The sequence below is a fragment of the Malus sylvestris genome, chromosome 15, assembly GCF_916048215.2.
Source record: "Malus sylvestris chromosome 15, drMalSylv7.2, whole genome shotgun sequence".
NCBI classification, from domain to species: Eukaryota; Viridiplantae; Streptophyta; class Magnoliopsida; order Rosales; family Rosaceae; genus Malus; species Malus sylvestris.
The window spans coordinates 11,929,012-11,944,215 of record NC_062274.1 but is presented as its reverse complement, the minus strand read 5'-3'; the positions used below and the strand labels follow the sequence as shown (position 1 = coordinate 11,944,215).

The 15,204-nt window shown below is 38.6% G+C and overlaps 2 protein-coding genes across 6 annotated transcripts; both read right to left on the bottom strand.

The window, feature by feature from the left end:
• Positions 1-1,960: 1,960 nt before the first annotated feature.
• Positions 1,961-11,291, bottom strand: LOC126602400 (uncharacterized methyltransferase At2g41040, chloroplastic-like). Of its 2 annotated transcripts, none has more exons than XM_050269247.1 (8): positions 10,792-11,291; positions 10,602-10,714; positions 10,286-10,508; positions 9,974-10,167; positions 9,720-9,744; positions 3,914-4,000; positions 2,598-2,702; positions 1,961-2,314 (listed from the first exon to the last, which is right to left on the bottom strand). In XM_050269247.1, the coding sequence occupies exons 1-8, from the start codon at positions 10,960-10,962 to the stop codon at positions 2,171-2,173; spliced, it is 1,062 nt and encodes a 353-aa protein (XP_050125204.1). In that variant the 5' UTR covers positions 10,963-11,291; the 3' UTR covers positions 1,961-2,170. The 2 variants fall into 2 exon arrangements, with proteins under 2 accessions (XP_050125204.1, XP_050125205.1); XM_050269248.1 differs by having other exon boundaries at positions 1,961-2,299.
• Positions 11,292-11,497: 206 nt separating this feature from the next.
• On the bottom strand, positions 11,498-14,356 carry LOC126602403 (uncharacterized methyltransferase At2g41040, chloroplastic-like). 4 transcript variants are annotated; one of them, XM_050269252.1, is made up of 7 exons: positions 14,226-14,356; positions 13,074-13,378; positions 12,758-12,998; positions 12,448-12,668; positions 12,243-12,354; positions 11,890-11,994; positions 11,498-11,801 (listed from the first exon to the last, which is right to left on the bottom strand). In XM_050269252.1, exons 2-7 carry the CDS (start codon positions 13,232-13,234, stop codon positions 11,664-11,666), a joined length of 978 nt encoding a protein of 325 aa, XP_050125209.1. In that variant the 5' UTR covers positions 13,235-13,378; positions 14,226-14,356; the 3' UTR covers positions 11,498-11,663. The 4 variants fall into 4 exon arrangements, with proteins under 4 accessions (XP_050125209.1, XP_050125210.1, XP_050125208.1 ...); XM_050269253.1 differs by having other exon boundaries at positions 13,074-13,371; XM_050269251.1 differs by having other exon boundaries at positions 13,074-14,356.
• Between the last annotated feature and the right edge of the window lie 848 nt (positions 14,357-15,204).

Here is a 15,204-nt window from a genome sequence, read left to right as displayed (position 1 = left end):
TTCTATTTTTAGTTGGTTGTAGATATCCCCAAATATTATCAAGGCGCTAACAAAAAAAAACGAAATAAAAAATCATTAAAAATATCAACCACGGTCAAGATATGTGGTGAAATTTAGAAAGGCGGTGTGGTGGTTTTAGTTAATGACCACAAGCACTACACGTGGTGATTTTTAATTTCAACAATGGGCGCTAATATGACCGTGGTGAATTAATCATATCTACCATGGGCCGACTTTGACCGTGATAATCGATTCCTTTCTACCATGAGCCCCTAAAACTCGTGATAAAATTGTTGTGGTAAATATAATGTTTTGTTGTAGTGAAAAAAAAAACTGAGTTCAAAAAAGTGTTTGGTAAACACTTAAAACAACTTATTTTCATAGTTTTGGGTGAAAATAAGCTGAAAAAGTGAAGCAGCAAAAATGAACTTATTTTCATAGCACAACAGAAAAGGTTTTTTTTTTTTTCAAAGCGCAGCAATACCAAACCAGATTGAGAGTGAAGAGCAATACAACTTGATGATCAAGAGAGTAAAAAACAATAAAACTTGATTGACAAATATAATAATTCGACAATGCCAAGTGGTTCTCTTGTGTTCTTTCTAAAATCAACACACACTAGCGAATCAAATTTTAGAATAACCTAGTTTAACAATAAATTATTGAAAAAAAAATTTAATTCAAAGTTATGGTTACCTCAAATTACAATCTTCAGGACCAAGTGATAGAAAGACTGGGAAGTTGAAAGAAAAATGATTACAAAGTTATGATTATTTTGGTTTTTGTTAATTTTTTAGGTTATTTTCAAAAGCAAAAGAAAAAAAAATGCATTTGGACAGATTGAGGCCATTAATTTCACTAGCCTCTATGTGACAATTGGCCTTTGTATATTTTTTATTTAAGAAACTCAAGTTTTTTCTATTTATACAATTTAAATTTAAAATATTTTTTAAAATATTTTTTAAAATAAATAAGAATTTAAACAAAAACCACCCAGAGGTTTTGTTATTTTTTTTCTCAAGTTGAAAATTTTAAATTCATTCAAAATTAATATTTGTTGAATTATTTTAACTCTTTTTTATTCTTGTAATTTTAAAAATTTTAAAGAGCAATTTATCTTTAATTTCATAGATTTGAAAAAAGCAAAAACTATTGTCTACAAGGTGTTTTGAACTTCCCACCCCAATGAAAACGGAGTGGAACCGTTTCCACTGCACCAATGAAATAACTGTGATGTTCTTACGTTTTCTTTATTTATATTTTATATACAGGATGTATAAAAAAAATTGCCCCCCCTCCCCCGAACTTGGGGGCCCTAGGCGACCGCCTACCTCGGCTACCCTCAGGGCCAGCCCTAGCTACAATACACCATGATGTACTACAGTACTAGTTTTATTCGAGGAGAAATTTTGAGCAGGGCTTTTGCATAGAGCAACTCTCGCATAGGGACGTGATCAGTGTGGAGCCAGATGAAACTAAAATGAAGGGGATTGTATTTGTTTGTGTGGTTGGTTGGACAAGACACGTTGTCAGCAGCTTGATCGAAGATTTTCATGTTCTAGTTCTGTGAAAGTAAAAAGTAACATTTTCATCGGTTTTAGAAAAATTCAAATTTATAGGTCGAATCTTGTCATAAACACAAATGCTCAAGTAAATTGGGTTCAAGTCTTCTGGTAATTATCAAATGGAGTAATGTTTATATTCTTCTTCTTCGTGCATATTTTATTGTTCTTGTTATGTGATACAGTGATATAGTGGTAGCCTAGGTAATAGCAGCTGTACGAGTAAAACCATATACTGGTACAGTCTGCTTATGAGGGAGTTGTTTATTAACTGTGCGAGACACCTTTATGCCATAATCAACACAGCCTAATTAAGATTAAAATGGCCGTTAATCTGTCATTACTAATCAGAAACCACTAATTAATAGAGTTATTGATAATGTTAGGCACTGCTATCATTCTTTATACAGTTAATTAAATACTTATCATTAACAATGAATACTTTACATCTTCCCCAGATTATCCACCTTTTCAGGTTTTTGTATTCTTCTTTTCAAAAGTTTATATGTACTTACATATAAATACACTATACAACAAATCATCAAGAAATATGGTAAATACATGCACGGAGAAATGATATTCGAATGGCTCAAACCTAGTCTCAACTCTTAAGGTTTCTGAGCAGAAAACATGATGAAGGATTGTTGAACGTTGCTCGTGTAGTTGGTGAGACCGCATGATGTACACAAGTCTGCAATCTCCTCCTCCGTTAAATAGTTATAGCTCTGACGAGCCCTCTGCCATATTAACACCTTCATATTAACACTTGTTTAAGTTTATAATCACCCTTAAACAGATCTTAGCTGGCTACTGCTAGTGAGTCGTCTCTCACGAAAATTCAACTATTTGGACCACAGTAACGATTAGGTTTCCTTCATTCACGACAATTTATATGGAACTAGAAAAGAAATGTGGATATTACGCAATTGTTGTTTTGAACACACATTCTATGACTAGCATATACAGATAGAAAATTGACAGGTCTGACCCAAATCTAGCATTGATCACATTTGGTAATCATTGATTAAGTATTACCTCTCTGAGTTGCCGGGGTATCCAGGAAGTAGATGGAGTATACCGCAGAAAAGTGGTTCCGACAAAGACAGCACCACTTCGTAATATGCGAGTTATTTCAGCAATCTGAAAATTAAATGAGATATGAGTTCAAAATTAATAGAAGCTTTGTTGCATCCAAACACATCTGCATGGAGTAAAACAAAGAAAATTTTACAAGATTCGACAGTGTATGACTTTCAGATGCAACAAATAGAGGTTTACCAGAGAACAGGTGCTATAAGCAAACCACCCGAGAGCTAATTTCATTAATTACACCCGAAAAGATGTATCTAATATGGGAGCCAAAGACGAGAACACCAGAATTTGTGGAGTACTATCTTTCTTCTATCGAAAACTGCAGTGTGTTCCATGTGAACTAACTCTGCAATGGGGCACACACTATGGCATGTGCATTAATAGAAAGTTTGTAATTCCACAAAAGCTGAAATCTTTTACCTAAAGGTTAGATTACTGATTCCAATTGACCCACATACAGTATAACTAAGATTGTTAGGTTCGTTAATCACTACCTGCTCTCTCTTCCTTGCTGACCAGGTATGTACTGCCACTAGCCTGTCAGATTACTCAGCTAATCTCCTAGCAAGCGTAGTCCCCCATCCAAAACACTCCACGCAATAATAAAGGGTTTTGCATTAGCATTCAAAATTGGTGTCCAAACCCAAGTTGAAGAGCTACTAAGACAACACCCTCGGGTCTGACGTGAGCAATTTCCGGAAAGAACAGAAGAAAATTATCAGGGTCTATTTTATAACATGCTGGAATTCTCAAAAGGTATCATCCATCTATTTCTCACACACCATGGCACCATAAGATGCCTACTTCTTTTGGTCACTTGTAAGGAGCCATGGTGTTTACTCACCTCTAAGTTTTACTCGCTATTTCACATTTCATCTCATATTCCTAATTACCAATCAGTCCAGATTTCAATGGTTCAAAGATTAATTCCCCATATGGTGCCTTTCACCGTGAAATTCTCACAAGTTACCAAAATAGCAGGCGACTTGCGTTAGACACTACGCAGTTCATCCTCTGACTTCACATACTAGCACCTCCAATACCATAAAAGGTACGTAGCCAACACATTTGTTTTGACGCACAAAACAAAATTGTTTTGGGGAATCTGGAAACAGCAGGGAAAGTCAAAATTAATGGAAGAGATACAATCCTAATCTTGCTGGTCTTAAACCATCCAAACCCAACCACTCTTAATAGACATACAATCCTAAGCGCTTGGTAACTTGAAGGAGAAGAAAAACACAGGAAACAGAACTCACAGCATTGGAAGGAGAAGGCCAACAATGTAATGCTGCGCCAGCATGGACAGCATCAACTGAACCCGAAGGGAACGGAAGCCTAGCAACTGTTGTGCTAGGACAACACCAAACCCGTTGGAACCAACTCAATCTAACCCACAGATAATATATCAAATGAAAATGCAAGAACAAAATATAAAAGAACACCAAGATTTTAACGAGGTTCCTCAACAGTCAGTGTAACTGGAGTACGTCCTCGGAGCAGTAGGAGCTCACCCAATAATCCACTATCAACCAAATGGGAGTTTACAAAGTGTTGGCAATCTCACAACCCAAATAACCCAATACACCCAATAGCTCTCACACACCACAGAAACAAATAGAGAAAGAAATATAATGTATAATTTCTTCTCTATACATATAGCTCAAAGCTATTACAACAACAATTATGATGGATGATTGCTAACAAAAAGAAGAGCACTTTCTTCTTCTCTTCAACGAAGGGTTGCTGCACCCTTTCTATTTTTCTGATGCACTCCTTTTCTCTGCAGCTCTCTACTCCCTCTTCTCTCTTCTCTCTTTTGCTCTAATCTGAAAATTGAGCTCTCCTTTTCTTTTGCTTCTACCGAAACAAAACAATGAATTATTATTCAAAACAAGCCATCACTTTCGGCTAATAAAAAAACCACAAAAGAAGAAAAACATCATCATGATGCCTCCTCATCATGATGTCTTTATAATTTTATAACCAAAAGTTTTTTCTTTTCCCCAAAACAAGGAAGAAACATCATAATGTTGTCCCTTTTGGTTTGTTTATTCTAAAGTATATGGCCACTTGGCCACATAATCCAACAATCTCCACCTTGGCCAAGTTCCGAAAACGCTATGATAAGCCAACCAACACAATTAGCACACAACATCACTCCCAAACACTAGCAAGAGAACAACTCATGCCGAGCCAAATGCTCCAAAACTCCTACTGCTCAACGCCTTCTTTATATAGGCATAATGTGAGCCAAGTTCAAACAGTGAACAAACTTGGCTACACCAACAACCTTAGTCAACATATCAGCGGGGTTGTCTTTAGTTGGAATCTTCTGGAGAATGATTTCCCCTTCACCAACAATTTCACGAACAAAGTGATAACGCACATCTATGTGCTTGGTCCTCGCATGATGAACTTGATACTTAGCCAAATAAATGGCACTCTGACTATCACAATGTACCTCCACCTGCTTCTGATCAACCCCCAAATCTCTAATCAGCCCATGTATCCAAATGGCCTCCTTTATAGCTTCAGCAACTGCCATATATTCAGCCTCTGTAGTAGACAAGGCAACAGACGACTGCAAAATCGACCTCCAACAAACTGGTCCTTTAGCCATAGTAAACACATAGCCTGTAGTAGACTTCCTTCCATCCAGATCACCTGCATAATCTGAATCAACATAACCAACTGCAAAATGACCAATACCAGAGTCATCTCTCTCAAAGCATAAACCAACATCTCGAGTACCATGGAGATACCTCAATATCCACTTAGCTGCTTGCCAATGCTCTTTACCTGGATTATGCATATATCGACTCACCATGCCAACTGCATGAGCAATATCCGGTCTAGAGCATACCATTGCATACATCAAACTACCAACCAAATTTGCATATGGTATATTTTTCATTTGCAGCTTCTCTTTATCATTTTTAGGACACTGTAGAGAACTCAATTTAAAATGAGGAGCCAAAGGGGTACTAACCGGTTTGGTTGAATCATGAACTCCAAACTTCCGAATCAACTTCTCAAGGTATTGTCTTTGATTCAAACTAACCAAACCCTTCTCTCTATCTCGAGTGATCTCCATGCCAAGGATCTTCTTTGCTTCACCAAGATCCTTCATCTCAAATTCATTCTTCATTTGTTTCTTCAATTTCTCAATCTCTTCAACATTCTTTGAAGCAATCAACATATCATCAACATATATCAATAAATAAATGAAAGACCCATCTTGCAACTTCTTGAAGTACACACAATGATCATATTGACTTCTAGAATAATTTTGGTCTCTCATAAATTTATCAAACCTCAAATACCATTGTCTTGGAGATTGCTTCAAGCCATAAAGTGATTTCTTCAATTTGCAAAACAAATTTTCCTTCCCTTTCACTATATACCCATCCGGTTGACACATATAGATCTCTTCATTCAAATCACCATGTAGGAAAGCCGTCTTCACATCGAGTTGCACAAGCTCAAGATCATATTGTGCAACAAGAGCTAACATAATACGAATTGAGGAGTGCTTCACAACTGGAGAAAATATTTCATTGTAGTCAATGCCCTCCTTTTGTGCATACCCTTTAGCAACTAATCTTGCTTTAAATCTCACATTGTTTTTCTCATCAGCATCTTCCTTCTTGGCATACACCCATTTGCAACCGATAGCTTTCTTGCCCTTAGGCAATTTAGCTAACTCCCAAGTCTTATTCTTCATGAGAGAATTCATCTCATCACCCATGGCATTGCACCACCTCTTCTTCTCCTCACTCTCAATGGCTTCCTCATAATTGGATGGAATCTCTTCAGTGATAATAGGAAGAGCAAAAGCAACATAATCACTATACCGAGCTGGCTTGGTAATTTGTCTCTTTCCTCTGTTCTTGGCAATAAACTCTTGAGGTGAAACTTGCTCTTCAACTTGAATAGAATCTTCAAGTTCAACTTCTTCAACATCTTCATGGTCTCCAACTTCCTCACTTGTAGTGGCTTCGACATCAGCGGAAATAGGATTTGAAGTACCAGAGGCAACTTTCTCAAGCTCCACCTGTTGGACATTTTTGACATTCTTCTCAGAGCCTTTGTACATACTTTCTTCATCAAATGTCACATCTCTACTGATTACAAGTTTTTTCATCTCTGGGCACCACAACCTGTAACCTTTGACACCACTACTAAAACCAAGAAAGATAGCCTTTTTGGCTCTAGGATCAAGTTTATTTTCAGTCACATGAAAATAAGCAGGTGAACCAAAAATACGGATATAGTCATAATCAGAAGAAGGTTTTCCAGTCCATACCTCCATTGGTGTCTTACCCTGAACAGCAGCTGAGGGTAATCGGTTGACGATGTGACATGCATAATTAACTGCCTCTGCCCAAAATGACTTGCTTAAACCCGATTGAGACAACATACATCTAACCTTCTCAAGCAAGGTTCGATTCAATCTTTCTGCAACTCCATTTTGTTGTGGAGTTCCCCGAACACTGAAATGTCTCACAATTCCTTCCTCTTTGCAAACTTTAAAGAAATGATCGGATGTGTATTCACCACCATTATCCGATCTCAAAATCTTAATCTTTCTCCCAGTCTGGTTCTCAACCATTTTCTTCCAACCCAAGAAAATGTTTAACACCTCACTCTTGTGCTTCATAGTGTAGACCCAAGACCTTCTTGAATAATCATCAACAAAGGTCACGAACCAATGTCTACCACTCAAAGAGGGAGTCTTTGTAGGACCCCAAACATCTGAATGCACATAATCAAGAATGCCCTTCGTCTGATGTACCGCAGTACCAAACTTCACTCTAGTTTGCTTCCCCAAGACACAATGCTCGCAGAAATCAAGCTTACAAGTCGTGGCACCTTTTAGAAGACCTTTTTTCACAAGCCCTTGTAGAGCTTTCTCACCGGCATGGCCTAATCTCATATGCCACAATCTAGTAGTATCAGAATCGGATGTGCCCATATTTTCTGAGACTACAGATGCTTCACCTGTCACAGTGCTTCCTTGCAATAAATACAAATGACCACATCGAGGAGCTTTCATCACAACAAGTGCACCATAAGTAACTTTCAATGTCTGTCCATCTGAATGAAACCTGAAACCCTTGGATTCCAAAGTACCCAAAGAAATAAGATTTTTCTTCAAATTCGGTACATACCGGACACCTGTCAACTCTTTAACCATGCCATCATGCAACTTCAAACGAACTGTACCAATCCCTTTTGTTGTGCAAGGATTGTCATCTCCCATGAACACAACGCCACCATCAAACTCTTTCAAGCTTGAAAACCAATCCTTGTGAGGAGTCATATGATGAGTACAACCCGTATCCAACACCCATTTAGTAGCACAATCAAATGATGAGGAAGTGGTTAAAGCAAAATCAGAAAAATCTGTTTCAACCTCAGCAATATTAGCTTCAGAACTTTCTTTGCCTTTGGTCTTCAATTTAGGACAATCTTTCTTCCAATGACCCTTATTATGACAAAAGGCACATTCATCCTTTTCCAAAGGTTTTCTACCTTTAGAGTTTCCTCTAGGTCGAGACTGTGATTTTTTCCTGCTAGAAGATGACCTCCTTTCCGATGATCTACCTCTAACAAATAAAGCTTCAGAGGTACTATCATGATTTTTATCTCTATGCCTCATTTCATAATTCATCAAGGCATTTGACACATCTTCAAATTTCACAGTTTCTTTACCATGCATAATAGTGGTAACAAAATGCTCATAAGAGTCCGGCAAGGAATTCAACAATATTAAGGCCTTATCTTCATCCTTAATATCCTCATCTAAATTTAACAAGTCGGCAATCAACTTATTAAAAGCATCAAGGTGTCTAATCATTTTTGTACCTTCTTTGTATTGGAAGCGGTAGAGTTTTTTCTTCAAGTGTAGCCGATTCTCTGCACTCTTTGTCATATACTTGTCTTCCAATTTTTGCCACAACACACTTGCTAATGTCTCCCGCATCACAAAATACTTCTGAGTTTTTGCAAGGCACAACCGAATTGAAGAGCAAGCCCACAAATTTAATTTTTCCCATTCCGGCTTCGACATAGTTTCCGGCTTCTCTCCCAACGCGGCAAGTAGATCTTGTTGAGCCAACACATCTTTGACCTCACATTGCCACATCCCGAAGTTGTTTGTGCCATCAAACTTTTCCACTTCGAACTTTGCATTTTGCACCGTAGTTCTTGCAAACCCGGAGCTGCTTCCAAAAGGATTTTCATCTTGCCCGTCTGACATCTTTGGCAACTAGACAGTACCCAAGAGCAACCAGTGCTCTGATACCAATTGTTGTGCTAGGACAGCACCAAACCCGTTGGAACCAACTCAATCTAACCCACATATAATATATCAAATGAAAATGCAAGAACAAAATATAAAAGAACACCAAGATTTTAACGAGGTTCCTCAACAGTCAGTGTAACTGGAGTACGTCATCGGAGCAGTAGGAGCTCACCCAATAATCCACTATCAACCAAATGGGAGTTTACAAAGTGTTGGCAATCTCACAACCCAAATAACCCAATACACCCAATAGCTCTCACACACCACAGAAACAAATAGAGAAAGAAATATAATGTATAATTTCTTCTCTATACATATAGCTCAAAGCTATTACAACAACAATTATGATGGATGATTGCTAACAAAAAGAAGAGCACTTTCTTCTTCTCTTCAACGAAGGGTTGCTGCACCCTTTCTATTTTTCTGATGCATTCCTTTTCTCTGCAGCTCTCTACTCCCTCTTCTCTCTTCTCTCTTCTGCTCTAATCTGAAAATTGAGCTCTCCTTTTCTTTTGCTTCTACCGAAACAAAACAATGAATTATTATTCAAAACAAGCCATCACTTTCGGCTAATAAAAAAACCACAAAAGAAGAAAAACATCATCATGATGCCTCCTCATCATGATGTCTTTATAATTTTATAACCAAAAGTTTTTTCTTTTCCCCAAAACAAGGAAGAAACATCGTAATGTTGTCCCTTTTGGTTTGTTTATTCTAAAGTATATGGCCACTTGGCCACATAATCCAACAGCAACATCCGCCCTCACAAGGGCAAGATTACTGCACTTATTCCAGTGAACCGTAAGGATAAACATCTCATTTTACTTATAAAAGCACCCGGTACTGTTTACTTTAACGAAAAACCACATTTTTACACTAAAAAGTCAATCCTGGTACTATTCACTTTACCCTTTATTTTGTCTTTATCATTAAAACTCAAAGTTTTCAATCCCTTTTCATTAGTTTCCTTATAAACATTGATCACTCAGAAGAACAGACACAAACTTACGTATCTAAAAGAGTAGGATCTCTCTTAAAAAATTCATAACTCTGCCGAAGCATGTTCTCCGAAAAATCAAGTGCAACAACTCCAGAATATGTCCCGGATTTCGCAAACTTCCTCGAAAACAAGCCGCTCCCACAGCTCACATCCACCAAAACACCGCCTTCGGCGGATTTAAAGTAGTCCTGAGCCATCTTAAACTGCAAACCACATAAGAATCTAAACTTGCTAAGCAATCCAAAACTCAAAATTAAGCAAGAAAACAAACCTAATTCACCAAAAACCGCGCAGAAAAAGAAACCACATTTACTGATTGACCTCTTCATCGGGACCCGGAAATCCCCTGCGGTTAAAATTCTGGCGCCAACCCCTTTCATACAAGAAGGAAACAATAGGGCTCCGGAACAACTCGGTCCCGGCCGGTTTTACCTCAACGTACTCCTTCAACCCAGCAGTAACAGTAAGGTCCAAGTAAATGTCTTTGCTTGAATACGACTTGTCGCATTTCCTGCACTTGAACCCCGACCTGTAAATTGCTCGCCTGCACAATTTGCAAACCACAAAACAAAATTGAAACATTTACGACACCGATTTCAAGCAAAAGACTGAGGCTTTGTGTCGTATTTTTACTCACAGGTTGAGACCCGGCGGGCCTTTCCGGATGAGCGGCTCGTAGCATACTGGGCAGGCTAGCAGCTCGAGGTCAACGCCGGAGCTTTGACCTTCCTCGGCGGTCGACCGCCGCTCCTGCAAAATCAGAACTTTGAAATTTAAAGGGAAAGTGGAAGCGTAAATTGGGGAGAGGGGGGAGAATGAGGCGGTACCGGTTGGAGAGTGACGGTGGAGGTGGCGCGAATGGGGTGGGAGGAATGGCGGGAGGTGAGGCAGAGATGGGGAGGGCGGAATTGAGTATTGTGATGGAGGGGAGGGTAGCTTAGGGATAGAAATGTTTGGTGGAGAGGGTGGAGAGTGGAGGAGGAGGGTGTCGTCGCCATTGGAGATTTTGATCTCTGCCGCTGCTGCTTCTTCTTTTGAAATTGGCGGAGAGTGAGAGTTGAAACAGCAAAAATTTGGCGGAGAAAGAGACACGGAGGCAATAGTATACGACGTCACTTTCAAACCAAACTTATCCTAATACATTCAACATAATTTTTTTAATACTACTCTCACACCTCACATTTTAACCCCGCACAAAATTACGTGCTCGTCCTAGAAACTCGGTTTTTCTTCCCAAATTTTTAACTACACATAACACTACACATAATAATTCAATGTAATCTCTTGCCTGCTATATACAAACGTATGAAATAGATTCCTAAGGAAATTACCATTATTTGGAAAATCTAGTTTTTCTTGTTTCTCAACTACCTGATCTACTCCTTACGTACAAAAAACAGAAGATATCGAGGATTGAGAAGATGTAGTCCTAAAAGGAGTGTACAAGACCTCCCAAATTTGTTGAATATGAGAGGAAAGAGATTATTTCTTTGCAAAAAAACACAGAATCCAAAATATCTATGTAGATCCATCTTAAAATTTATAATTCAATACTTTCAAATTTACGAATTGGATCAACTAAGAAAGAGTGGTTCTTTGTATCAATAGTAGCATTCGAACTTTGTTGTGATCTCTATTTTAACTATTTGAGTTACAAGACTTCTTGCGTGGTCTATAATGATGGCCCGCACGCTGTTTGCTACACAGCCGGTTTCCGAGCAGAAAACATGATGAAGGATTGCTGAACTTTGCTCGAGTAGTTGGTGAGACCGCATGATCTACACAAGTCCTCAATCTCTCTCTCCGTTAAATAGCTATTGGAGCTCCGTGACATCTTCTGTTCATCACATATATATTAAACATCTTGATCAGATACGTTAATCATTGAATTAGTGAGAATAAGTTACAGTTAGTAATTAGTATACCTCCCTAAAAGGCTTGAATATCCATGGAGTATAAGGACTAGAACGCAGAAAAGTCGTTCCCACAAAGATGGCGCCACTGCGTAATATACGAGTGATTTCAGCAACCTAAAAAACAACAAATTAATTATCAGGAATGAGGGACTCCGATTTGTCTGCCAGGTCGAATTACTCATCACACGTAAAGAGCCAAGTACTTTCCCGTAATAAATTTAGGGTGGAGATCGACTAGTTCCGTATTTACATGACCATGAGAGTTCATGTAAAATTCTGAATTGTAACAAAAAAAAAAAAATTCGAGTAAACATAATTAAATGCTAGCTAGCCAGTTGGCCGCCGGCGAGTAACACACTTACGGCGTTGGATGGAGACGGCCAGCAATGCAATGCAGCGCCGGCGTGGACAGCATCAACAGAACCTGATGCAAATGGAAGCCTAGAAACATCTGCCCTCACGAGACCAAGATTGCTACATATAAATTTGTTCCAATTAATCATGTCTGAGAGTACAAATTTGAAATACATGGGATTTTTATTTTAGGTTGAGCAAGAGCATACGTACGTAGCAAAAAGGGAAGCAGGATCTGCCTTCAGAAAATTGTAACACTGGCGAAGCATACTCTCAGAAAAATCGAGCGCCACTACTCCAGCAAAGACCCCGGATTTGGCAAATCTTCTGGAAAATAAACCGCTCCCACAGCTTACATCCACAACTACACCACCACTACCGCCACCTTCACCTTGATCAGTAGCGGATTGAAAGTAGTCCATAGCCATTTTAAACTGCGTATGTACGGAGGACATAATTAACAAGTGTATTACGAACGTAGTGCATGTAGAGAGTACTCTTATGTATAGCGCGCATTGCGTACCTCTTGATCAGGTCCAGGGAAGCCGCTTTGGCCAAAATACTGACGCCAACCTCTTTCGTACAAGAAGGAAACGAGGCGATATCTGAAGAAGTCAGTCCCGGCTGGATTGGGCGCAATGTACTCCCTCAATCCACCGCTAACAGTAAGATCCAGGTAAATGTCTTTCTCTTTGCTCTTACTACTGCTGTTATACAACTTGTGGCATATCTTGCACTCGAAAGCCGACCTAAATATTGCTTGCCTACAAAAACACAAACAAATTACAAAATGGTACAGTTACGATGTTAATGAAGTCAGATGGAGAAGTACTACTTACAGGTTGAGACCGGGGGGGCCTTTTCGGATGAGCGGTTCGTAGCACACAGGGCATGCTAACAGCTCAATGCCATCGCCGGAGCTTTGATTTTCGGGTTGGAAAGTAAGTAGGGAGCTTGCATTTCCGGTTTCCGTTGCTTGGTGAAGAGACGAAGAAGCCATCGCCACGAAAAACTAGTACTTCTTTACTTCTTGTTTTTCTTCTTCTAAACCCCAATTATAATGTGTTTCATCAAAATAAAGTTTACGTCGGTGTGGCCATAACCAAAACATGTCAGAATCCGTGGACTTTGGGAAATCTGCATTCTACAGAAACCCCATGACTGAGATAGACTTTTCGGTTTACCATAAATATATACCGAAATATCAAGTGACACAAAACAATTAAGTAGATACTTAAAATAAATTTTTAAACAATTATTTTATAACACTTAATGTATCAAGTTGTATTCTCGGTACATTGAAAATTTTCTTATGACCGAATACATGTCTGAATCAACCCTTGGACTTGGTACCAAATCTTCTATCTCTCTAGTTGTGCCATTCGAGGACGAATTATGACTCTGCATTCTGCCGCAGCAATTAGTATGCAAACTTTGATGGTTACAAGATAGAGAGCATATGTTGAGGCTGGTAGGACGCATGCACCATGCTATTTTCTTTTGAATTTGAAAATAATTTTAATTACTAGCTGTTAGACTAAATAAATTAAACAAAAAGTCGAAGACATAAAAAATGAAGAAGTGCAAGAGGGTAATATGCGAAAATCATTTTACTAAATGCATATTTGAACTTAAGAAGTTCTTTAGCTTTTGATCCATCACCTTAAAATTACAAGTTTATGTATCTCATTTTTCTTCTAAAAGTGACATTAATGTAGAATATTTAGCTCATTGAGAGTTTTGAGCAATAATAATTGATTGCTATACATGAAGTTTTGAGTTCAATTATCTTTCTAATATTGTTTGTGTCAAAAAGAACACGGGACTACTACATAATACACTAATCAAATCTTAAGATAACTAGCATAATGTACAAAAACAGAACTTAAAGATAAAATCACTCAAATTTACTTGAAAAAACGAAAAAAAACAAACAGATTTAGAAAACTAATTAGATGCTTAATTACACACGAAAATGTTTAAATAACCACCCTCCTTGTCTTGGAATTCCCTTTGGCTCTCTTCAGAAAGCAGTTTTTGATTTGATGTAAAGACATTGCTTTCTTTCCCTCCCGTAGATAAGCCAGAAGACCTCAAGAGCTGCAGGCACCATTGCCAACCCAATTGCAAATCCAGCTGCTGTGCTTTTCCAAACCATGACACTCCCCACTACTTATGTCTCTGAATGCAACCATAACAAATCTGCAGGTTTGCAGATTCGTCGAGAATTTATCATAGCAGTAGAGAACGTAGCTCACATTTGCTGCAGCTTCCATTTGTCCATACAATGTGGGAGTCAACCAGCTGCCGGATTTTGTACAAGTAACAGCCTTTGAAACCTCACAAACATATTTTTTCATACCTGCTTGGAACAAAAATGCCGGTCTTAGGCCGTTTGGGGAATGTTTTTTTTAGAAAACTTTTACTCGTAAGTGCTTTTGCTAAAATCATTTGGAAGTACTTCCTAAGGCCTTGTGCAGAAAGCAATGCCAAGTTCGACCTTTAACAACTCTGGAACATTCTCACGAGTTAGAATTGAAAGTACTTTCTATGAGAAGCAATAGGAAACACTTGGACTTTTATTAAAATTTAACATGATTATATTAGAAGTGTTTGCAATAAAAGCGCTTATTACCAGACTTGAAAAAGACACAAAGTAACAAGCTCGAAGGCTGCATCCTTGGTACGTAATGCGGCCTCCTGGGCAGGGCATTGTCTCCACATGGGAGTATATCGTCTAATGCAATATGAGGTTTAGGGTTCTGAACCCATTCATCCGTGGCAACACATGCATCTTCCAGCCGCACTAAGCACCACATAGGGAAAAAGTCACATGGAGTACAAGCTTCTAAATTAGAAGTGCTTCCTACAAAAGCTAACAAAAGGTACTTACTTGCGGAGGACAACAAATGCACCGCACAACATTGATGCGAGCGTGACAATAATCCACCCAACAATCACCAAGCGGCA

Excerpts from the sequence above, each read along its gene's own strand:
- LOC126602400 (XM_050269247.1), bottom strand. The coding sequence starts at position 10,962 with ATGGCGACGACACCCTCCTCCTCCACTCTCCACCCTCTCCACCAAACA. Across the intron at positions 10,715-10,791 it reads CCACCGTCACTCTCCAACCG|GAGCGGCGGTCGACCGCCGA; the intron begins GTACCGCCTCAT and ends CTGATTTTGCAG. Across the intron at positions 10,509-10,601 it reads GGCCCGCCGGGTCTCAACCT|GCGAGCAATTTACAGGTCGG; the intron begins GTGAGTAAAAAT and ends CAAATTGTGCAG.
- LOC126602403 (XM_050269251.1), bottom strand. The coding sequence starts at position 13,234 with ATGGCTTCTTCGTCTCTTCACCAAGCAACGGAAACCGGAAATGCAAGC. Across the intron at positions 12,355-12,447 it reads CCTGCTTCCCTTTTTGCTAC|CAATCTTGGTCTCGTGAGGG; the intron begins GTACGTATGCTC and ends ATTTATATGTAG. Across the intron at positions 11,995-12,242 it reads GGCCGTCTCCATCCAACGCC|GTTGCTGAAATCACTCGTAT; the intron begins GTAAGTGTGTTA and ends GTTGTTTTTTAG.